The sequence below is a fragment of the Tachysurus vachellii genome, chromosome 19 (genome assembly GCF_030014155.1).
Source record: "Tachysurus vachellii isolate PV-2020 chromosome 19, HZAU_Pvac_v1, whole genome shotgun sequence".
Lineage (NCBI taxonomy): Eukaryota > Metazoa > Chordata > Actinopteri > Siluriformes > Bagridae > Tachysurus > Tachysurus vachellii.
The window spans coordinates 5,620,508-5,645,228 of NC_083478.1; the positions used below are offsets into that span (position 1 = coordinate 5,620,508).

General features: G+C 39.8%; 2 protein-coding genes across 6 annotated transcripts; both read left to right on the forward strand.

Moving 5' to 3' along the window:
* Positions 1-342: 342 nt before the first annotated feature.
* larp4aa (La ribonucleoprotein 4Aa) lies at positions 343-18,899 on the forward strand. 4 transcript variants are annotated; one of them, XM_060893497.1, is made up of 17 exons: positions 343-995; positions 8,476-8,602; positions 8,693-8,815; positions 8,946-9,030; positions 9,115-9,251; positions 10,385-10,488; positions 10,593-10,703; positions 10,784-10,837; positions 10,927-11,136; positions 11,264-11,367; positions 12,042-12,083; positions 12,761-12,967; positions 13,171-13,222; positions 13,313-13,471; positions 13,688-13,809; positions 14,014-14,212; positions 15,839-18,899. In XM_060893497.1, exons 1-17 carry the CDS (start codon positions 870-872, stop codon positions 16,241-16,243), a joined length of 2,367 nt encoding a protein of 788 aa, XP_060749480.1. In that variant the 5' UTR covers positions 343-869; the 3' UTR covers positions 16,244-18,899. The 4 variants fall into 4 exon arrangements, with proteins under 4 accessions (XP_060749480.1, XP_060749478.1, XP_060749481.1 ...); XM_060893495.1 differs by having other exon boundaries at positions 344-995; positions 13,685-13,809; XM_060893496.1 differs by having other exon boundaries at positions 345-995; positions 12,764-12,967; positions 13,685-13,809.
* Positions 18,900-19,741: 842 nt separating this feature from the next.
* Positions 19,742-23,943, forward strand: asb8 (ankyrin repeat and SOCS box containing 8). Of its 2 annotated transcripts, none has more exons than XM_060894286.1 (4): positions 19,742-19,861; positions 21,138-21,321; positions 21,399-21,503; positions 21,662-23,943. In XM_060894286.1, exons 2-4 carry the CDS (start codon positions 21,193-21,195, stop codon positions 22,367-22,369), a joined length of 942 nt encoding a protein of 313 aa, XP_060750269.1. In that variant the 5' UTR covers positions 19,742-19,861; positions 21,138-21,192; the 3' UTR covers positions 22,370-23,943. The 2 variants fall into 2 exon arrangements, with proteins under 2 accessions (XP_060750269.1, XP_060750268.1); XM_060894285.1 differs by having other exon boundaries at positions 19,760-19,874.
* Positions 23,944-24,721: the final 778 nt, after the last annotated feature.

The window sequence follows — 24,721 nt, forward strand, 5'->3', positions numbered from 1 at the left end:
ATTTATATACTTTAAATAAAATATATCTTATATTTATATATTCTCATAAAGTCGGTATGGAAATGACTATATAATAATATAAACTGTTCAGTATTTGGAGAAAAATAAACAAAACGCACTGAGCTGTTATTGTTAGTAGGGCTTTTATTTTATTAAATGTTTCTGACAATAGTTGTTGTTAGGGAGGAGAGACAAATGCATGTATTTATAAATATAGTGCACTACATGTACCAAGTAAAAGCTATTCGTTCCTATGCTGTGTAGGGCAACTAGGTAGGGTGTGTGGTGCAATTTTTGATTGGATCTTTGTTTAAAAAACGGTCGCTGTTAACCGGAAGTTAAAGGGAGTCTTCAGAGGGCATCAAGAGGTCGCGGTGGAAGTCGGGACGGCGGCGGATCGCATTAATGTCTGCCCGCTCGTAGGCAAAGTGCGTGTCCCCTGCGTGTCCGCTTCGGGTTGTCCGTTTACGGAATGAACCGCACGGCATCGGCGCTTGCGTTGTTTGCGAGAAAGACCGTTTAGGATCGAAGGTGGAGTTTTTCGCGCTTGCTTTTCGTCGTTCGTTTCACAGCCCGTTTGAGTTTGCTGCATATTATCGATGCATTGATAGTCAGCTAGCTAGCTAGCAGGACAGCTAGCCTACGGTGGCTCCTAGCCTGAGCTAGCCAGGTAGCACGCGAGCTAGCGTATGTCTGAGAATTAGCCGAGGACGTAAACGCAGATAAACACGACATCTGAGTGCTGTGTAGCTGCTGATTGGGATCGTTAGTTAGCGAGAGACAAAAAGGCGGTCACACACGTGGGAGAGGCCGGAGAGAGAAGGACGGAGGAGGAGAAGAAGAAGAAGAAGTGACGAAAGGAGCGGCCGATGAATTCAGACCAGGGCGGAGAGCCGCTGCAGGAGGAGGCCGAGCCGGGACTGGAAGCCCGCGGGGAGGCGGAACCGGGACCAAGAGCCTGTGAGGAGGTCGCGGCTGCAAAGGCGGCCAGTATGGTGAGTCAAGGCCTGGCGTTTAATTCCTCTAATGTTAGCTCCTGTTCCCTTCCGACCTCTCAGTCTTCACCACCAAATGATAAATGAGCGTTTAAAAAAAGCTCGCGTAGAAAGTGTACCGTGTAACACTTAGCCGTGTTAGCCTAAATAAGGCTAGGTTTTAATTCGGGCTCACTTGCTAACACGGCTAGCTAAACGGTCATGGCGTCACTCGCTAGTCAGGTTATCGGGCTTTGCTTGCTAGCCTGACTGTCGATGACTCATTTATTTTCTGTTGTGAACTTTAGACCTTAAATAAGACCCCCAGTGTGTACGTTTATAGTTTATTCGTCGACACGCACACAACGTGTTGCTTCTGCGCACTTTCATGCGTCAGTTTAATGAATTAAAATGCTAGCAGACGTCTAAACCTTAGCCGTGTTGTTCGGTGTCCTGTGCTTTTTTTTTTAACTACAGATTAACTGCGTAGTCGTTTTAATTTGTGAGCAGGATTGTCAGCGACACGACTATCATTGTAGGTAATCATTTTGCTTGTGAGTTAGTTAGCTAAGCTAAGAGGCTAATGTCAGGTCGGCCATCATTAGAGGCCTGTAAGATGCTAATAAAGCTTTCCTGAATCAATCATATCTCTCATGGACTAACTCAAATTTAGACCAATTATTCAGAACGATAGATTTTTGTATCATCATCAGATGTTTTAAAGTCTGGGTTTTATTGCTGTATTGTGATGTGTGAATGATTTTATCACTTTATTAGAAATCTGCTGTGTGACCAGGCCTGAGGTGGTGGTTGTTTTTGTTGACTAAATGCTGCAAGTCACATTCAAAACAACTTCATTTAAACGACAGGAGTCTTTTAACCACGACACGGTCGCAATTAAAGGTGATCGTGAGCAACAGCTGTTTTTGAAACGACTCTTTTTTTTTTTCTTCTTCTTCTTCTTCTTTCGTTCTTTCTTTCTTTTTTTTTTTTTTTTTTGGAGCAGGTGCTTGCTTACAATTGCGCCCCCACTGCCATGTGACATGGTGCCGGCTACTAAATATTTCAGCATCACAAGCTGGAGCCGTGCTGAAAAAAACCAGGCTGATTCTCTAAAAATTAATTAGTGCTGCAGTTTTGTTTTTAGTCAGGTGGGGACCGGTGTTAGGATCAGTGGCCCTGCAGCAGAACGCATACTATTTGGATTCACGGTTGAATATCACGAGATGATGCTTCATGAATCTGCACTTCTGCTTTTTTAAAAGAGCAGCTGAGAGACAGACGTCTAGGTCAGAGTGTCTCTTTAAACCTTAATGAGTTAACATCAGGACTAGTGTTGCCTCCAGTGTCTCGGGCGATGTACTTACTCATTACTCAATACACGTTAAATAAAGAGTGAGAAGATGCAATTGTTGATTTAAAAAAAAATAATTATTAAACATGATTAAAACACACCAGAAACTTAAAGACCACATCTTAGGTGTTTAGTTCACAGAGAGAACCTGTTTGCAATCTGCTTCCTGACAGTTTGTTGGGTTTTTTTTTTTATTATTAAAACATTAGATCCAGGAGAAGGGGCTTAATTAACGTTGGTGGGAATCACTCGGTCACACAGCTAACTGTTGGACACCTAATCTTGTGGAGTGTGGTGGTGGTTGGGGTGCAAATAAAACTAATCTGACCTAATACAACTTTAAATAGGCTGGCTCTTTGTTTGCTCATCTGAGATAAAAAAAAACAAAAAAAAAACACACTATCGGCTTGTCTGTTAACACGTGTTGGCATTTTGCAAAGAAGAACTCGGACAGCACAAGGAAGAAAGCTTGAGGAAAACCAGTCGAAAAGGGAACCCGTTCTCGTCCAGGTGACGCTAGATTATACGATTCTAAACCGTTACTTTTCTACAGTTTGTACGGTAAAATATAACTGTTACTCGAAGCTCTGTAGATGCAACTAATTATTGAGTGGACAAGTGTTACTTTTAAATGCTCGAGTGCCATGGGTGAAGACGTGGCGGTGTGAGCATGAGTTTCCTGTGTGAGCGCACCCCATCAGACCTGTACTGATCCAGGTTGCTTTTATTTGATCGTACTCAGCCGCTGCATTTCTTAACAATCTTTAGTTGGTTTGAAAATATGGATTAGTACAGATTAGTAATTTAAGCCTCAGACTTTGACTCAGATCCTGAAAGTGAATAAATGTATGCTTTAAATGTCACACAGGCTGTTAATGTACACGACATTTCTTTATATCTGAGCACCTGTATGTAATACACTGATTTATTTATTTTATTTCTTTGTCCGGATGTGCGTCTTTTCTCTGAACAAACAAGAACAGTTTTTAGCTTGAGCAGGAGTAATAAGCCCAGATTTTCATTTATCTACTTCTGCCATCTGCTTTTCAAACAAGTCATGTCATCACTTCACTGGCCAGACCATAAAAGCTCACTGAAATAGTCTTTGGTTCAAAGAGACAAAAATGTGCTACAGAAGCAACTCTAGAAAACTATGGAGTTGCTAGACTTTTTTGTGCATTTGTTTATGCAGCATTCTAAGACACATTTGGGGTGTTGAATCAACTTGCTCCCATCATATACAGAAATTTCAAACAGTGATGTTCTTGGTATTGGTGTGACAAAATCGCATCTGAAAATCTAATGTTAGTTTGTTTGTTTTTTGTTTTTTTTTGGTGTGTGTCTGTAGAGTCTAACCATTAATTAGCAATGTACCCCTGTTTGTCTGCCTATTCTGCCTGGGCCTCGGTGAAACCCTTTCCACTCAGTTAAACCCTGAAATTGTAGGCCAGTCTGACACAAAGCAGGAGACATGTGTAACATGGTATAGAGAATGCTTTACATGAATGAGTGCACTGGCATTTTATAGGGGCAGGTATAAGCTGTTTGAGAAGCAACAGCGTGTCTGATGGGAATTTTGTGGCAAATTAAATCGGTGCACTCTGACAGAATACTGGTTAATAGCTCATAAGTCTCTGATTTTTGTTGCAGCTTATGGACCGGTTTAGAAAAATACACTCCTAATTGACTTTGGCTAAGTAGTTTTTGTTGGCTATATGCTTAGCTTTAAACATGATTCACTTCAAGGTTATGTGGTCACACCTCATCACCACAGAAACACGAGAACAAAGCTTGCAAAGCCACTTGCTGCACTACTAGAAGTCTGCGTTGTAAAGACACCTCAAGCATTGTCACCTTGTATGCAGACACACACGGCATGTCAAAATGTTTGTGGCAAAATCTAATGGAGGGGAAAAATCGAGATTACGGCATGCGCTATAGGTATAAAGTGTTGGGCAAGACTTTTTAAATAGTGTATAGACAGTGGATACACCAAACATTTAGAAGTGTTTATGCAAATAAAAAAGACCTGTATGTTAGCTGCAAACCTGATGGCCAATTGGGTTAATTTTAAGCAGTTTGAAATCCAGGTCTGAAGCTTTCAATTGGTATTTTGCTTATAGCGTTTCTTTATTTAACTCTAGTTTAAGGTTAAACTTCAAGCTATACCTTAACATACGTCACTGCTGCACTTTGTTAGAAATGTCGAGGGTTGTAAGGAACTTCCGTCTCATCCTTAATGAACAATTTTGTCTAAAATGGATCCCATCAAAGCTAGTGTTACTCTAATCTAGTGTGGAACGTGATAAAGCTGCTGTTCCAGACATTTATTCATCTAAAGGTCACACTGGTGACTGTCGTATAATGAAGAAATTGAAGTCTGTTTCTCCTGAATTTTTCAGCTGGCTTTGAGTTGGGCTTTTCAGCTCTGATTTAGAAAACACTGTTAATTTACTTTTTAATTGTTATACAGAGCAAATTTATCTTGGATTATGATTTTTTTTTTCTTTTTCCCCTTCAACGTTTTTTTTTTCTTCTCCCCACTGTTATGTCCAGGTCATGTGTCTGTCGTCGGAGTCTCTCTGTCTGTCATCTGTGTGTGTCTCTGACATCATAAGTGTGTAAGTGTAGAAGGTGCTATAATCATTCAAGCATTTCTGGGTTTTTGTTACAGCACATGTAATTGATTCTACTTTTAAATATATTTATGCTTTTCTTTTTTTTTTGCTGCAAATGTGCTAATGATTTAATGCTTAGTTGTTGGTAAATAGCCATTTGTAGCCATAAACTAGTCTATTTGGTGTAGATACATGTTTTGTATTGGTTAGTTACCTCCTGACTGATGATATGAGATGTATTTTGAATTTAACCCATGGGCATTAAATGCAGTTTTTAACAAGCCATATTGCTTTGCAAATCAGACAAGAAAGGGCAAACATGTTTTAGTCTGTGAGACCTTTCTCCTTTTTGGACTTGCCCTGTAAATATTCTCTTGTCTAATGAGGGGCCTTCAGCTGAAACACTTAAATATGTGACTGGGCAAACTGCATCAGATCAAGTCAAATTGAATTCAGTTTGTGAGCTAGTGTTGAATCGCAGCCACTGAAATGCGTTGCTGCAGTTGATGAATCAAAGCTTGGGGTAACTTTGTCTATTCGTTGCTTAAATATTGCATCAAAAAGTGAGACATAACACTAACGTTTTGCGTTATTGTGTGGGACTTGTGTGGGATTTGACATACGCATATAGATATATGCTTTTACTATTACTTCATTTGCATAAATGGTACAAAATTGCATGCTTGGTGTAGTCTGTTGCATGCTCCGTGTAGTCTGTAGCAACCAAAAATAGTGTTAAACACCTACAGCCAAACTACCATGGAACTAAAATGGCTTTAGCTCTGTAGCTTTTCTTTATTTAAAAAAAAAAAGTTGCATCATTTTCATAGAATAACTGTTGATTTCACTCAAATGGTTTCTGAGTATTATTCAGGTCCTGTTCTTCGTCATTAGGCCTATACGTACTGTAAACATGAAGGTTTTTGTTTTTTTGTCATTAGAATATCAGAAATGTACATAAAATGTTATCGAACATGAGTGACCATCATAATTTAAACACAGGCCTTTTAAAATTACAGAAAGAAGCGCAGTTATGACGGAGTTTGTCATTAGAACTTAATTACTGGCTCACTTGATGGGGAACGTTTGTAGTAAACATTGTCCCCCTGGACCAACAGTTGGTTGTTTCTTATCCTTATTACATCTTAACACTTTGACCCTGTTAAATGTGTTTGGTGCACATTGTACCTTTTGGTCATTTTGACATTCATGGTGTTGTTGTCCAGAGTTTATTGCAATTGGTCTATTGGAAAACGTTCCAATTTTTTTGATCCCATGACCGGTTCAGAGGACCTGAATTAACAGCAGTCTGGGCTCGATTCAGGCGAACTTGTGAGCAGTCCACAACAGGTGCAAAAGATCTCAAGTAAATAGCATGATTGCATCATCTTGGTACATTACTATTTATTTTTACTTTTGTATAAAACCAGACTTTCACACGACTGGAGCTCTGTAATTAAATTCCGCCTTTTGGTAGAAGGGCTTACACTGAGAGCAACGAGGAAGAAAAATAGCTGCACATTTCATTCTGACCTTCAACGTTTCTTTTAATTTTTTTTTTTTTTTTACTAGAATGCCTCACTGTTCACAGCAATTTTTCCACACTGCTTTTGTACTGCTGCCAAAGGAAACAAACAAACGAACCTTTACACAGTTTAGAAGGAAATCTGTGTGAACGTGGTGCACATGCCACCGGTACACCTTCCTTGTTAGTTCTCAAAGTAGGTGTACAGTTGGGAGACTATAATTTAATTTTTAAAGCGCACCACTTCTGTTTAATAATCTGTTATTTGTTGTCGGTTTCTGACCACAGTACAGCTTTTGTTCAGGTTCTTTCTTAAACCAAGTGACGCTGAGGTGTTTTCACAAGCCCCGGCACCATTCCTGATGCACTTGTATCACAGAACCATCCCCCTTTAGTTATTTTAGTGATGGCCCATTCTCAATCAGCATTGGTTCTTTGGAGAAGTGGGGGCTGTTGCATGGTACACAGCAAAAGATGTAAATTACAGCCAGTACCTCTGTACCTGCAAGGTGACTTTCATGGCTCCTACCTGATAAAATCATGTAGCTGATAAACTGGGAAATGAATGTAGCTTTAAATTATTTACTCTTCTAGTATTACTACTTTTTAAAAGTGAGGCTTGCTGGTGTACTATTTTATCTTCCTAGTGAATAGTTAGGATAGCTGGCTCTCTGTGGGCTCCAGCATTGGGGGGGTTCTTACGCAATCAGTAATCTGCTCCATCAGTTTAGTAGAAGTACCACTGTGCACCATGTGACTCTTCTCCATCTGTTTATTGGTAACAGTTTACCACTGCTGGTGAAAGCTGATACTCTTGTTTTATAGTTACTGTTTATTCCATTGTCAAATGTTAAGGGGTAAAATAAGGCACTTTGTCTTCATTTCACTGTTACATGGCTTGGTTCGCGGTCCTGTTTTCTGTCATTTTGTATACAATATGCTTTTTTCCTCAGTCCTGTTAAAAAGCTAGAAAACCACATTTCTAAACGTTTAACATTTAATAATTAGGTAATATCATGTCATCTTTGACCTTTATTTTTTTCACACACATGCCCCCTTTCCACCAAAAAGAACTGGGTGCTGGTTCAGAGCTAGTGCTGGTGTTTGTTCCACTGGCGATCCTTCTAAGAACCGGTTTGCCTTTCCATCAGTTAGAGAGCCGCCACAGAGCCGAGTCTGACGTCACTGTATACGTGTCACGTTTCCCAGCAACGTTAGCGCAGCAGCGGCAAACACAACAATGGCGGATGTTGCTTTACTGTTAATGCTCACGGCTTTGTGAACCTACATTGGCATCCAAACGTGGTGAATCCAACGTGTACATGCAGCTCAATGAGGTTGTAATCGAGAAAGTACATAACATTATTTTATCATTAACACAGAAAAAAGTTAGCCTTAAGGTACATTATCAAATAAATCACTAACAGTAGCCCCACCCACAGCCCCTGACGCAAGCGGTTCTTAAGTCTAGACCAACAACGTTTTGGTGCTACTTAAGAACCACTTTTCCTGGTTCAGAGCCGGTGCTTTGGGTGTCGAAAAAGAAAGAACTGGTTCTAAATTAGGCGCTGGCTCCGAACCAGCACTCGAACTGCCTCGGTGGAAAAGGGGCAATAGTGTCACCATGTCCACCAACGAGTGAGCTGTGCCATGCCCATGAATGGGTACTGAATTTGATTACCATGAGAGCTGAACCAGGAATATGATTGAGCTGAAAATACTGCTGGCTGCCGATTGGTTTAAAGAGAATTTGGAAATCCTCCTTTCGAAAGAACTTTTTTTTTTAAGTTTTATTCATCCATTTTCTTATTTATTTTGCAGACATAGTATGGTTGCACACATGAGATTTGCAAATCACATTTTACAGAATAATCAGATAAAACTAGACTGGGACCTGTATCACCTTCATTTATCAGGAATGGGAAGTGTGGGAGAAAATGGAATATACTCTCATATCTTACTGTAATGGGCTGTGCATGTGACTGCCATTTTGTGTGTGTCCAGGTGACCTCGAAGGGAGCAGGTCTGAACCCTAATGCCAAAGTGTGGCAGGAGATGCCTGCTGTGCCCAGTGAGGCTCCTGTGGATGCCACCGAGGCTTCCCCCTGGTCCCAGTCAAACATAACTGAAGGTAACGGGTTGATCAGAAACGCTGTAAATATTATCGTAAAGAATGATATGCTATGTCTTAGGCTGGCTTCACCTTTTTCTCTTTCTTCAGAGTCCCCTGGATGTAAACCATACACACCTGGCTTCCCAGGTCTCGTGGACAGCAGCACCACGGCCGCAGCAGTGGTCAACGGCATGGACCCTTCTGACCCAAACCCTCTGACTGGGTGTAATGGTCAGTGAAACACTGATTCCATTCAACCTTTATTTAAAAAAACCCTCACTGTTGCATCACTGAGTTGTTCTTGTACTTATTGGAATATAATTGCCACAATCTGCTCTATCTGCATGTTTTTCTTGTACAGAATCCAAACTGTCTGAAGATCAGCCTCTCTCTGCAGAAAGCTTGCGCGAGTCTCTGAAAAAAGAGCTGGAATTCTGCTTCAGCAGGTACGGGCAACATTTAAAGGCTTCGCAGCCAATTCTCACCGGGTTGCCGAATGTGCATGTTTCAGCTCTTTCTCTATTTGACAGGGAGAACTTATCGAAAGATCTTTACCTGATTTCTCAAATGGACAGTGATCAGTTTGTGCCAATATGGACCATTGCCAGTATGGAAGGAATCAAAGTCCTTACCACAGACTTGGATCTTATCTTGGATGTGTTGAGATGTAAGTGTCTGTGTTGCGATTAAACATGAATAAATCCTTCACACATTTGATCATTAATGTTCTATATAGATGGTTGTGGAAGTGGGTTGCATTTAGAAGCTTGTTTATTAGATAATACTATGGTGTAACAAGTTGCGCTTAAAACTAAATTTAGTAAATGCATTATTAACCTCCTAGTTTGTTGTGTGCAACTCTACCAAATTCAATGTCAAACAAGGACAAACTCTTTACTATTTTTACAATAAACATCTTATCATAATGCTGACAGGCTAAAATAAGCTTAGGCAGCCTACTTGTTAGCTGCTTGCTATTTTCATTGAAGCCACTTTCTTTTCTTTCTGTTTCTTGTTTATCATTTCACACATTTCATCCTAGTGTGCTGTCATGCATTCACGCACTGTTCGACTCAGTCTAACTGTACGTAGTGTAATTTGGCCTTGTAATGCTTTTAGACGGTGGCAATTTTTAACTGTACAGCAAAAACAATTTTCATGAGTCTGAGAGATTGCACCGACTGGACAGCAGTCAAATTAAAAAAAAAAAAAAAAAAGCATGACGTGTTACAAATAAAAAAACTACGTACAGGGAAAACGTTCTGTTTAGGATAAAGCAGCTGCTGAAGCTGACTCGTGAATTAAAAACGCCTAATAGGGTGTGACCTAGGCAGTTTGGGTGAGGGCGTATCCTCCAGAAATGTCCTCTTGTAGGAAGACGATAAATAACTGAAATGTTTATTTTTTTCTATACCGCAGCAATTTATTAGTAATTGATTTTATTTTATAGCAGCTATAAACTGTGGCCTAATCTGAAGGCTTTCTATGCTAAAGACTATAAGGAATTTGCATCTTTCTGCATTTCTTTCCTTCCAAAATTAACACTTAAGTAAATAAACTTTAAATTAAAATTTAAATTTAATTAAAATTAACACACTTTTAGCAATAGATTATATGGAGCATCAAGTCCCTGTGAACGTGTGAATGCTATAAAATAACCATAACGTATTAGAGCGGGTGCATTAATATAAACGCCTGATTATTTCAGCTTCAAAATTCAGCAGCGGTGTCCTATAAAAGGTGTTAATTTGAACAGCTAGTTGTGTGACACTCTTTAATTTGCTTGTTTGCTCTGCACAGCATCTCCTATGGTTCAAGTGGATGAAAAGGGGGAGAAGGTGCGGCCAAATCACAAACGCTGCATCATCATTCTGCGAGAGGTTCCAGAAACGACCCCTGTGGAGGTATTAACGTTATTGATTTGTGGGGGGGAAATTCATGGTGTTTGAATACGCTTTGTGTGCATCTACTTACACCTCTGGTTTGGTGATTTGGGGTTTTTATTTAGGAGGTGGAGGAGTTGTTTAAGAACGACAACTGTCCGAAGGTCATCAGCGTGGAGTTTGCGCACAACAATAACTGGTACATCACGTTCCAGTCGGATACGGATGCTCAACAGGTGAGTCTCGATTCAGAGCGTGTTCATTTTCTCTCAAGTAACAATGTTTTTCTTCATCTTTACCTCCTGTGTTTCTTCAGGCATATAAATACTTAAGGGAAGAAGTCAAAACATTTCAGGGAAAACCCATTATGGTGAGTGTAATTGCGTTCATTTAGATTTACAAAAGAAAATGAATTGCATAAGAAATTTGGCCTATTGGTTCTTGTGCTTTTGTTCACAGGCCAGAATAAAAGCCATCAATACCTTCTTTGCAAAGAACGGTTACCGCAGCCTGGACTGCAGTGTCTATCAGCCGCAGTCTCACACACAGTCCCAGTACAGCTCACCACTCTTCATGCAACCTATATACAGCCCTCAGCAGCAGTATCTCTACGGCATTGTCCCTCCCACCTGGACTCCATCACCTACTCCATATTTCGAGACTCCTCTGGTGAGACCTTAATCATATATACGTCACGTCAATTTTAAGTGTTTGTGTATTTATGGTGCAAGTTTAAGTTCACAAACTACAATTATTTTCATACAGTTTGTTGACTGACACGTCAACTTTTTCACAGGCACCTTTTCCTAACAGCGGGTTTGTCAATGGATTTGGCACGACTGCACACTACAAAACTGGTTCCAATTCTCTCAACATTGGACGCCCTTTCAACAGAAACCGGTTCGTCATTTTGAAGTTCCTTTATCTAGACGTACAAGAGGTTGCGAGACTACCTAGTTCACTGTTTTGCACTGTACCGAGTGCAATATGATTATTGAGCATTTTTTTTTTTTTTCTTTTCATAAACTTTTGACTGTATTGAATGATTTTTAGTTTTGTAACTATATTACAAATCTTAAATTATACCTGCGGAGGTGGACAAGTTATAGCCTTAAACTAGCCCACTTGGCCAGAAAAACCTGCTGAGGCTTTTGTTCTGGTTGCCTGGAAACCTAACGGATGTGACTTAAGTGGTAGCTTTTTTAATCCTTGTTAGTAAGCAGGAGGGATTTATAACTGTTTCGTGGTAGCCTATGCTTGATTATCAGGTCACCAGCACCTGGTAATTAATTCGCTAAGTAAAATCTTCCACACGTCGACTGATGTGTGTAGCACAGCATGCAGTTGTGGTTGTATGCCTTAAAGCTTCACCACCAGGATGAACAAAGACCTTCTCCCCAAATGCCATTAGCATGTAGAGAGAGAGAGAAATATCCCCGCCCCACTCAAAATCTGCTAGTCACATGCTTGATTTGTCCACCACTTAACTAGTTGTTTGGGTTGGGTTTTTTTTTTTAAATACAACCTATAAGTTTTACACTCTTTTACCTTGTCTTTTTTTATTGTCCCCACAGTGTCCCACTCTATTCAAGAAAGAATGTAATAAATGCCTTCAGGTACAGCTGTTGCAGTTATACAAATATTATTTGTCTAATCATCACTCCATCCTTCTCCTGTCTCAGAAATAACTCGACCATCCAACGGTTAAAAGGAAAAAATTAGTTTTTGGCATGTTTTAATCTTAATGATTTTACTTTGCATTGATGTGGTAATCACACCAATCCTGATTTTTAGTATTATTCGACTCAATTGGCCAACATTGTTTTGATGGGAACTAGAAATTTCTGATCAGTAACGTGTCTTTCCTTTATCATTATATCTAATGTTTTCTGTCGGTGTTGCTGAGCTTTAAGAGGAAGTGTAACCTTCCTGTAACCTTAACGGGCCAGCAACGTTTTTTGGGACAAAGTGTCTCTCTGGTGGGTGTGTTAACATTTGACTTGAAGAGCAACAATTATAAAGTCTTGTATAATGGCATATTAATCTAAGTGGAGTTAAATCAGCACTCTAATTCACACCATGTGTAGTGTTAGGAAAGGAATTTTGCTCTCTGAAAGAAGTCAAAGTTAGCCCATTGCCAGAGAATAGCTTTCTGACCAAATGCCATTCCATACTTGCTTGCAAACATGATTTAATTTTATTGTGGTTAGTGCATGCTGCCCCAGTAAATAGTTTATTGTCCCCTGTGCAAGTGCTTGGTGCAGTTGTATTTCATACGAACCTGTGTTTGAAGCAGGAACCACGTGAAGCCCCAGACGAGAGTGAATGACGGACTGGCCTCCAACGTCACCCCTGTGTCTGTGGTAGACGGTCTCCGCAGTTCACAGCCTCATGCCAACAGTAGCTCAGTGCTGGCCACCTCGGAGCTGAGCTCCTCTTTCCTACAACTGAGCACCTCCGCTGAGCCAAACGATGACAGTACTGTGGCTGGACGGGGACGGTATGATTTCATGACTTTATTTTATAAGTCGTGCTGCTCGAAGTATGGAACCTCTTCACCGTAATACATGATTTATTCCTAAAAAGCTCTACGGGGGGGAGAGACAGAAATAATTAGTGCCATTATTGATACAGGATCTGAGTTTATAATTGATTTTGACACAGTGGAAACTGTAATACTGAAAGATAATCTTGTGTTTACAGGAGGAATACGTACAGAGCAACGAGGAGGAGGAGAGAGGATGAACGAACCATAGTAATGCACATGTTCCTGCAGGTTTTTTATTCTTTTATTATAAGGTTTTGTGCTTTTTATTGACTTTTTTCTGTGCGTGCTCTTCTGCAGAGGCCAGTTCCCCTCACTGAAGTTAAGGTGTCACAACCTAAATTTGACCTGGCTCCTTCTAATTTCCCTCCACTCCCTGGATGCTCAGGCAGCCCACAGGGAGAACCAGTTTTAGAGAATCGCATGTCTGACGTAGTGCGGGGTCTCAACAGAGATAAGGTGAGTTCAAGCTTTTCTTAAGTACTTTGTGTGTGTGAGCTCAGGTTCTACATGTCAGTGTTGCTGTAATAAGCTGCCACGTCTCATTACTCTTTCCAGTCCCAAGAGTGGAACAGATTGTTGTCTTGCTTATACACAGGTTGAAAACCCCCTGGGAACCTCCTGGCTTATGAGAAGTCCTTAGATTTGATTTTGTTGTTAATCTCTTTTCAGCAGTCAGACTCAAACAAAGAATCCACTGTGAGCGCAGCTGCTCCGGCCTCTGAGGAGACTGTCCCCAGACCTGCACTGACTGCAAGCAAACCCACTGTTCATGCTGCAGACCCTGCTAGCTACAGGTATGACGGAGAGGGGCAAGACCTTCAATAATGTTGATTCTGGGGTCTATTATCATACACGTTTATAGCCCCTTATTTAATTTTGTTTATTATTAGCTTTCACTCTATGAAGTCTAAACTTTGTGTGTATTGTATTGGGTGACTGTATGAACACGCCACTCGAATGCTGTTTGAAATTTATTCTATTTTTCCTGTGCTTCTTAGCGCAACTGCAACCCCTCAGGAGAAGAAACTGGATAAAGCTGAGCCCTTGGTCCATAAAGACATGCCTGTGAACTCAAGCACCCCATCAGCCATTCCACAGAGTCCGGCTCAGCAAGCTCCTATCTCTAAGACTCCACCGAGTCCTGCCACCCCTGCAACCCCTCAGGCCAACGCTGGCCACTCCAACCCCGCCCTACTGGTAAATGCATTCATTGTCTACAGAACTTGGATTGATTATATTGCACACCTCAATCTGGTCAATGAGTAATCTTCACACTCTGTTCAAATTCTGGTCAATCTATGTCCTAAGGTTTCAAAAATTATTATATATAAAAATAGGTATTATATGCAGCCCAAGTCTTTTACAGTATATGGTTGCATGTTGGTTTGGAGTATGTTGCCATTAGAGATGCTCCGATCAGCATTTTTGGGGCCGATTACCGATCATCAAGATCATGATCTACCGATCACTGCCGATCACAGAATGGCAGGGGAATGGGAATCTTTTATCTATAATCTAGCAGAGTTTGCACCATTTTTTAGAAATGACATTAACTCTAAATTAACTGTATTGAGAACAGAAATAGGCTACAGTCAAGATCTTGAAGAACCACCAAGTGTTTATTTTAGAAAATGAGAACTTAAGGCTACTGTAGGCCATCTTTCCCAAATAAGGCAGAGTAACTTAAAATTATTCCAAAGAAAGAGGGGTCAGGCAGACCAACACACATCAGATCAGCTTAATGGGATGTAGCCTCTTAATACACTGATTACATTTTATAATTGGCAGCAAAATGTAAAAATTGTTACACCAAAACTGGCTACTGCCACAAAGGACGAAACTATGGCAAGTGTTTTTTTTTTTTGTTTGTTTGTTTTTTCTTCTATTATTACAGTATTATGAACATCTGATGTAGTTGAGGAACCAACTACATCAGATCCAAAAAATAAAATAATGAAAGCTACTGTAAGCCAATGCCATCCTTTATAAATAACAAGGCAGAGAAACAAGGAGGCCAAGCAGATAGTTACCAACCAGATGAACTTGGGATGGTATGAGCTTACATAGGCCCAGGCTACTTGTAAAATGTAAATAAAATTTTTAATATATTAAAATTAAACAATTGGCCACAAAATGTTTCAAACCAAAACATGCTGGGCCTCGGCCTATTAACACGGAGTACAAAATCCTTCAGGTCTCAATCATAAAAGGCATCACTCACACTCACACATCACTACTAGTTTAAATGCATCACTCACAGTCGGCTGGTTGAGGGATGGGGACGTTGTTGGCTTCGGCTGGTTTAGTTTCTCATACTCGTCATATTCAGTTGTATGGCGTGTTCTAAGATGCCTAATCATGTTAGTGGTATTAAAATGCCGTTGCTTGCTTCCACCTCGAGGGATTTCATCACGACATACATTGCAAACGGCTAACTTTGTCTTTATCGGACACTTTGAAAAACTTCCAGACGGGAGAACTCATGTTGCCACTGGTACTGTAAGCTCCGCTCTGTTGTTTACCTGTGCGCCGTGCATACACGTGTGAAAAAGTCGCGCGAGTAATTTACGTCACGTGATCGGCTTTTTTGATCGGCGCTTTTGGGGTTCGCCGATCAAGCTATTTTTGACCAATATCGGCCGATCATGATCGGTGGCCGATCAATCGGAGCATCACTAGTTGCCATAAAAGCATGCTATTGGCTAAACACCCGATCAGTGTTTGACACTCTAATTTGTTTTTCTGCTCATTCTTTAGTTTCCATTTGCCTAATGTTAAGCTCGGGACTTATTTTAGGCTTCATAAAATGTTTTCTTATTTTAGGAGCCTCGGAAACTGAGCTATGCTGAGGTGTGCCAGCGCCCCCCCAAGGATCCCCCTCCTCCTCCTCCTCCTCCTCCTCCACCTGTGGTCAGCCCCAGTCCTGCCAGCGCTACCTCACAGCCTCTGAGGGAGCTGCGTGTAAATAAGGTGGACGAGCAGACGGGCAGCAGCGAGAAGCCAGAGCGGCCTCAGGATCGTGGGGGGGACTTTAAGAGCCGGGAGGGCAGGCCGGCTCGCGACTCGCAGAGTTTCTACCGTAGCAACGGCCCTCCCAGAGCCAGTACGGGAGGCTTCAAACTCCGTGAGCAGCAGAGGCGTCCTCAGTTTACCCCCCGCACTTCACCACAAGGAGCCTCCAGACACACTGGCAAAGAGCAGAACATCCCCCCTGTATCGCCAAAGTAAAGACTAAATCCATACAAATGTATGAATATATACACATATACATATATATAAATAAATATATATATATATAAAGAGATGAAATATAAAAAAAGTTTAAAAATCTAAAATAATAGCCACCTCTTTTGCCTGGAGCACATCCACAGGAAAATCTCACGAAATGACAATGCACTGATGGAGACATCATGGTGTACGGGCATCAAATAATTGAAGCTTGTTGAAGGAAGTCATCAAATAGGAAAATTGCGCTTCTAAATGTGACAATGCCCCTCAGAATGTAAAATTTTTTTTTTATTATTTTTATTATTTTTTCCCGTTCTTCTCATCGTCCTTCCCCATATGAGGGCGTTTTACCAGGAGGCTGTGGGACTGAGGGCGTCATAACAGCCGAGCGGTCAATGCTGTTGTTGAGCTGAAACAATGACGGTAGACTGCAAAGAACATATGCACTAAGAAGAAAAAGGAACATGAATACTGTCATGTACCTATACAAAGATATCACTTTGACATGCAAGGATTCTACTAACATTACCTTTTTTTTTTTTATTTTATATATAATTCATTCGCATTGGCAGGTGACTGGGAATGCGATTTTATGGAGTGAGTAAAAGATGTACATGAACTTTTCTCTTTGATTTAGCAGTAATGAGGAATCAGTTTGGGATTTAGATCCCATTTAGAAAATTCAAAGCCTGCTTCAGTGCATTGGTGGATAGCTAGGAACAGCAGTGAGGCTTGGAGTTGATCTGGATTTTTGAATTCTTTTTTGCTTGACATGGCTGATCTAAGCTCACCAAATCAGAGGAGCTGCCGTTTAGAAATGTCTTAAAGACATTTGCTTGTGGAGCTTCGGTAGATCTTCATATACATCACTTCATGAGGTTGGAGCCTGCCAATTGTAATGCTGGATCACTGGTTTGCTTTTATTTCTTTTTTTTTTTTCTTCTCGCTCTTTATTTTCTTTAATTATTATTTAGTTAGATTGTGTAACCAACAACCTGTGAAAAATCACTATCAGTCAGGTACATAGACACTCAAGTATTTCGTCATTTCAGTTGTTTTATGTTGGTTTTTTTGTGTATTTTTCCCAAAATTGCTTCTGAGCAAGCTCAATTTTTCCTGAGCAGTCAGGCATTTGACTGTGTTTACAAGATTGTCAGCTTGGGCTAAGAGGCAGAGATATGAAGCTGCTTTTGGTTGCATTTTGGGCCACAAGCTATTCTTAAAAATCAGGACCCTCCCTATAATGAATAGTAGCTATTGTGCATAGGTGTGTGATGGTCATTTAGGTCAGGAAAACACAAGGCCTATTTTATTGACTAGTGATTTCACTACACTATTATTTCATCTGTACAGAAATTGGTTGATTTCACTGTTAAAGAAAAAAAAAAACATTTGGGTTGAATTTTGGCACATCCTAAAACGGCAATTGTTTCGGTTCATTCCTCTTTAGCATTGAGAGATGCGAAGCACAATGGATACAGGATGAAAAGCTGAAAGTGTGAGTGCTATGCTGTCTCCCCCGCCCCACCTTCGACTAGCACACTTGTGATTGTCCACAAATCCTGATACAATTGTTACATGGCTTTGAGGGCAGTATAGAAATTATATTATTTCCCGCTGGTCAATTTAAGTAAGACATTTTGTGCAGACAATTGAAATCAAATTTGAATTTAATTCTTTTTTTTATTATTATTTTTTGTTTTCTGTTGCATATTGATGGTCTTGGGCATTTTATCATACACCAGTCATTTCATGCAATTTCGAAAGATCAGCAAATTCTTCAAGAAACCTGTCCACATGTTTGTCCTTGATTCTCACAAATGAAACATTCGTGTTGATGTTTAGATGGTTTGAATCGGTGACCTTCTCAAAAAAAAAAAAGATCTAGGTGCATTTCGCATCTGTACCAAAAAAAGTTGTATGGGCTTTGCTAGCATGTGCTTTCAATGCAGCAAAGGGGGTGGGGGGGGTGGGGGGAAGCAATGTGAAAGTGAACTGGTGCTGTTAACTTAAAAAATGTAATCGGAGGAAGATGCAGTATTGCTGTTTGAATTCTTTTTTTTTTTTTTTTAAATTGACTTTTTAATTTATTTTAATCCTCTTGCCCGACCCTGCCCTCATTGCCCTCCCCAGTCTATGTAGGCCATGTTCCTGACTTGTGTACAAAATGACATTGGGAGAGAATCACAGATTTAACATTTGTATATTTTTGAGATTTCAGCAGAGAAAATACTTGATGCATTTACTAGAGGTTTAGTAATGCAGTAAATAAATAACAAATCACTGGGGCTTTTATTGTTTTCACCTATTTTCGTTTTGTTTTTCCTTAATGAATTTGAGCAGCTAGTGGTTTAGTGTAATGGAACAAAATGCACTAACTTGTTAAAAAAAAACAAAAAAAAAAAACTTACTGTCAATGTAATGTGAAATTATATTAGAAGCATAAGATAATGACATTGATGTTGAGCGGCTTGCAGAAATCTACAGGAATAGCATTCTCCTTAATGTTTGGGTTCTCACTGTTAATTGGTTTTAGGGCTGCTGTGGCAAAGGGAAGAATTAATTTAACAATGGATTGAAAGTGTTGGAGATGGCACATTCTAGCTGTCTGCATAAAATGTCATTAAAAAATAAATTATTTTGTTTTGGCCTTGGAGTTTCACTTCTTTCTTTGGTGTTTTTGTTCTATGTGAAGTACCTGATTTATAAAACTGAGACTGCAGTTCAATTTTTTGTATGCTTATTATTTATTGTATTGTGTGTGTGTGTGTGTGTGTGTGTATGCTGCTTCCTGTACTCGCACGTCTCAGGTCCTGTGAAGCAGCCCAGGGCCATGAGACATCTATATTTGGGATCTCGGTATGTAAAGAACATGGGGAAGCCATTTTGAAACTAATTATAGCTGTACTTTTGGGTATTTTTAGATAATCAGATATTTACATATTTTTAAATATGCTCGTAAGAAATATAAAGGTTCTTGAGAGCAATACCACAGGATTAATTCTTTTTTTTGATTCCTGAACCACTTTTACCTGCATGGTTCTTTGAAGGCATCCCTCTAAAAACACATGCGTCCTACTTCACGTGAACTGTTTATGGAGAAATGCTTTTCAAAATTTTTACATGCTTATTTATTTTGTACCCTTTGTTTTTTGTTAAGAGAAAATGTGTAAGTCACAAGGCAACAGACCATGTGGACGAAAAGCGCAAATTTAAATAAAAAATAAAATAAATAAATAAATAAAAAATACCTTTAGGAAATCATTTTCTGAGTTAAAAAGCATGGTCTTACTTGCCAAAAATAATAATTAATAATAATAATAACAATAAATATTTCAAATAAAAGCAATTGCCAATTTCCAGAGAGGGGAGGGTAAAAATATTTTCTTGCCACAGTTGGTTGAACAGTTTTATCACGGTGTGATGTGTGTGTTTACCTATTGTGTGTTGTATAGTTTGGAGTGTTTGTTGATATCTAAAGGCGTGTGCGTGTGTGCGCGCGCGTGTGTGCGTGCGCGCACGAGAGAGCGCGCGCGCAAGAGAAAGTCTCCCTTTCTGTGTTTATGTTCTTTACGAAAGGCTGCTGCTTTGGACTGATTAACCTGTAAAACTCGAAAGGTATCGCTGATCAGTGAGTTTGTTTGTTTTTATATTTCATATGCCTTTGTCAGAAAAATGTAGATAAAAGCCTTTATGTCTCAAATCAAAGATCATAATGTATTTGTGTCACTTGTGCTCCATAAAAGGGGAAAACAAGTGGCTCAGATCAGTCATGTTGACAAGCTAACACCTGTCACAGACATGTATCCATAAACCACTTTATTTCTTCATACGATTCATATCTTAATAGGAGAGGCAAATAGTTTGAGTTTTGAATACCAGTTTGAATTTGACCGAAAGACCGCATTAAAAAAAAAGTTTAAAGCTGTTTTCATGCATTAGCCGGTTAGCCACGATGGCTAGCTAGCAAAAACAAACCAAGCTAAAAAAAAAAAAAAAAAAACATCCAAGCAGCTGAATCGGTGTTTTGTCAGACATCACGTTCAGGTCATTTATTATTTAGGGGTGTTAGTTACCTTAACAGTGATCTAATTAACAAATTGTGTGCGACTGGTTCGTGGAAATTTGCTAATAGCAAGTGGCTAAAAATGTAAACAGATGTACAGCTAGCTAGCTTAGCTAACTAGCATTCATGTAGCTTAACGGCTCTGTATTCGTTTAGCTTTTGACTCGTTTATAGTTTTTAATTATGTTTATAGGTATGGAAGTAATAACCCGGTAAGTCTGTTTTATCTGTGTGTGTGTGTGTAAAATAGAGATATTAGCTGTAATTCTGTTCAACAAGTTATTGTTTTGCTGTGAAGCTAAGCGCCTCCTCAAGCGTTTGCTAATTTGCTTAGCGTTTGCTAACACAATAGGTAGGCAAACGCTTTAGTTTTCGTACAGCTGTAGTTTAGCTTCATCAAAATACACACAAATGACAATTCCAGTGTTGTTAACTCTTCAGGGGAAATGTGTATAATACATAAACACAGCGAGAATATGGATATTCATCGAATCGTTTACTGTCCCATTTATTCCAACGGAGCATCATTTGTCAACATACTAGATATAAATACCTTTTTCTTTCCAAACTAACTTTCCAGAATTTCAGTAGTGTTAATCTTTTATTATTATTTGTTTTTTTTCTCCAAAGTTTTCTGTTTCAACTTAAAGGATGTACTTGTGTAACATTTGGAACATTGACAGATGTCTGGTAATGATTAGTGTTGGGAGTCTATGCTGCTTGCTTGTCATCTCATTTGATATGTCCTCTGATTTGATCTCGATTCATCTCATGTCATTTAGTAATTAATGAATGAATACAGTTTTTTTTGTTTGTTTGTTTTTTAAGCTTGTTCAAGACGTAAGGCGTCACCCTGCCTGGGTGCGATGTCCTTTTGACCCACATGAGCTCGACTATGTGGTACATCATGCAGAGTATTCAGAGTAAATACTCCCTTTCGGAAAGGCTTATCCGAACGATCGCTGCCATTCGCTCATTTCCACACGATAATGTGGAGGATCTTATACGCAAGGTAACGTTCATAAAGGTACACGTGAACTACTAGTGCATTCATTTTATTTGGAGGTTTCTCATAACTTGCCGTTGCAGGGAGCCGACGTGAACAGGATGCATGGCACTCTGAAGCCCCTGCACTGCGCCTGCATGGTGGCTGATACAGACTGTGTGGAGCTTTTACTGGAGAAAGGTGCAGAGGTACGACAGTTGAGGCAAATGAATTGCAGCACTTTAGGGAATAAATAAACTTAGAGCTATAGATTTTTTTGGGCATGTTTTCTTTCACTGAATAAGATGATTATCTGATTTTATTTGTCTGTTCAAGACTATTTCCTCATGCTGTATCATGCATACAGGTAAATGCTTTAGATGGCTACAATCGCACAGCACTGCATTACGCAGCAGAGAAGGATGAGGGCTGTGTGGAGCTACTGCTGGAATACGGAGCTCAGCCCAATGCTCTGGATGGTAACAAGGACACTCCACTACACTGGGCTGCCTTCAAAGACAACCCAGAGTGTGTCCGTGCGCTGCTGGAGAGCGGTGCCCATCCTAACGCACGTGATTACAACAACGACACACCACTCAGCTGGGCTGCCATGAAAGGAAACTTGGAGAGTGTACGTGTGTTGCTGGACTATGGCGGCCAAGTTCACGTGACAAACCTGAAGGGCCAGACACCCATTTCACGTCTGGTGGCTCTGCTGGCACGTGGCCTGGGCTCTGAGCAGGAGGAAGAGTGTCTGGAGCTGTTGTGCAGCGCTGCAGGGAGGTTGGAGGTGCGTCGGGCCGATGGTTCCATGCCTCACGAGCTTAGTAAACATCCAGAGCTTCTGGCACGCCTCTCCGGCATGATGGCTCAGCCAGCATTGCTGAGGGATCTGGCCCGCTGCGCTGTACGTAACAGCCTTGGAGTGCAGTATCTCCCCACAGCTGTAAAGCAGCTTCCACTGCCTGAGTCTGTTAAACAGTATGTACTCCTCAGAAACATTGGGTATAAACAAGACAAAGAAAGAGAGAAAGAGGGAGAACAGACTCTCTGTAATGCACTGCAGAGCAAGTAGTTATGTATAATCATTAAAGGCACACAAATCTGTATATTAATATATTTCCAGCAGTCTCTTTAATAGGAACACCCATAGATTTGATCATTATCAGCCAATCACATGGCAGCAGCACAACGCACATCTTGCAGGTAGACGTCAAGAGATTCTGTATCACGATAGTGATGTGATCTCAGTGACTTTAAAAGAGTCATATTGTTGTTCCAGACAGGTTGATTTGAGAATTAAAGAAACTGCTGATATAGTAGTCATACGACAGTCTCTAATGTTTACAAAAAAAACAACTACTAAGCATGTCTTTGGATAAAACACCTTGAGGCCAAGAATAGTACAGACAGACTTGTTTGAGACAACAGGAAGGAAACAGTACCCAAATGATCACACTCCGTATGACCGTGGTGAGCAGAAAACTGTTTCACAATCAGAATCAGATTCAGAATCAGAATGTGTTGACACACACAAGGAATTTGGTTCCAGCTATTTGTGACTCAAAAGTACAGACATTAATAACACAATACTATACATTTAGCTTGGACTGTACAAGAAAAGACAGACGATGTGAGACGATGCACAACATGTTAAGAATTTAGGTGACTTAAGGCGACTGGACTACAGGGGGACGATACGGTAGTCTGGTGCTCGAAAATCTATTTGCATAAATGACCATTAAGGTGTTCCTATTAAAATGGCTGATGTTTGCATTAAAGATTTAGTGTTACCCCCATTTTTTATTCCTTCTAATTAATTTCCTGTCATGTTAAAATATGATATCAGGACTACTGTGCACAAATGTTCAAGCTATTGTTACTTCAGGCAAAACTTATCAAAAATCTTTCAATGCAATGAAGGAAAAAAATGGGTAATAGGATAAAGTATAGAAATTGCTAATATATTGTATAATTCTTATTAACATGACACTTGCTTTGGCCTTTGACTGTATAATTTTAATTTTAAAACGAATAATCGCCTCGTTGTGTGGACGATACCATTTTAGTTGAGATCGTAAAATATATTTGTAACTGAAGATTCTTTGAGAAGGCAAATAGTATGTTATCAGACCTTTCAATTAAATATGTACGATCAGATTTAAACAAAAAACAAAAGTATAATTTACAGGCTACAAATTCTGGTGCTTCTCTCAAGACTGTGTTTTTTTTTTCCCCTTTAATGAGAACCCCATAGAGCATGCAGTGTACTTTTAAACTTCAAGGTGTAATAAGGACCACCGTCTTACCTTTGTTGGTATATTTGCATAGTTTGTACTTTGAGGGAACAAATCATGTACTGGATAATAGTTTCTGAACGCTTCCTATTCGATTTAACACTAGCGTCCTTTTTTGCAGTTCTGAATTTAATAAGCTCATAATCAGTTTAGTTGCTGATCTTTTCTGAGAAACACCCCCCCCTCTCTGTGTTTCTTCTGTAATTTATGTTTGTACACTGATAATCTAATTAGAAAATTAGCCCGTGTGATGTTTATGTCTGTATTGTGTGCAGCCAACCACTTTACACACTTTCCTTGTGGAATACAAGTAAAATCCATTCTGCATCACATAAAATGGCAGTTCAGTTCATTCCTGGTGTGTGTGTGGGTGTGTGTGTTTCATTTCAATGTGTATGGGTTAAAATCAGTATGGGGTAAGAGCAGCTGTTTGCCAGAAGAGGGCAATATAGGATGAACCACACAGTATATATGTCATAGAATAGAATAACTTTATCAACAAATGTTCCAGAAAGCGGTTAATACAAAGTGAAAAAAGAGCCTTTATCTCTAACTTCAGTACTCTGTATCTTTCCTTTTCTGTACATATAATATAATTAACTAGATGTTTCATTTTAAGCATTTCTCCCAACATGGTGTAAATGGGAAAGATCAGGACCGTACAGAATCGATGTTAATTCGGATCATTTTTAGTGCAAAACTTCACAGCGTAAATCTTATCCTGTCAGAGCCAAAACAATAGGTTCTGTTTGGATGTTTTTCCCCATATAAATTAAAATGGGCTTTCCTCCTGTAACACGTGCTTGTACACCTGTACACAAAATAGAATTGTTTCATAAGACTATTGTTCAATAAGAATTCATTCTTGTTTATTTCCCCATCATTTGTTTTGTTCTTAAGCTGACGCATTTTCTCATCAAAATACAGGACGTCCTTTTAAAATGCCCGCAACATATTGCCCAGGAAGGAAACCGCTCTACGGTTGAATAAAGACCTTTTCTCTCCATTAACATCTGATGTTCTCCAAACCTCCATAAGAACCTGAACATACCTCGATATTTTCGAAACAAATAAATGCTTCTGTGCTTCAGTGTGAGAAAACAATTAGAGTCACAGACAGAGAACGCTCG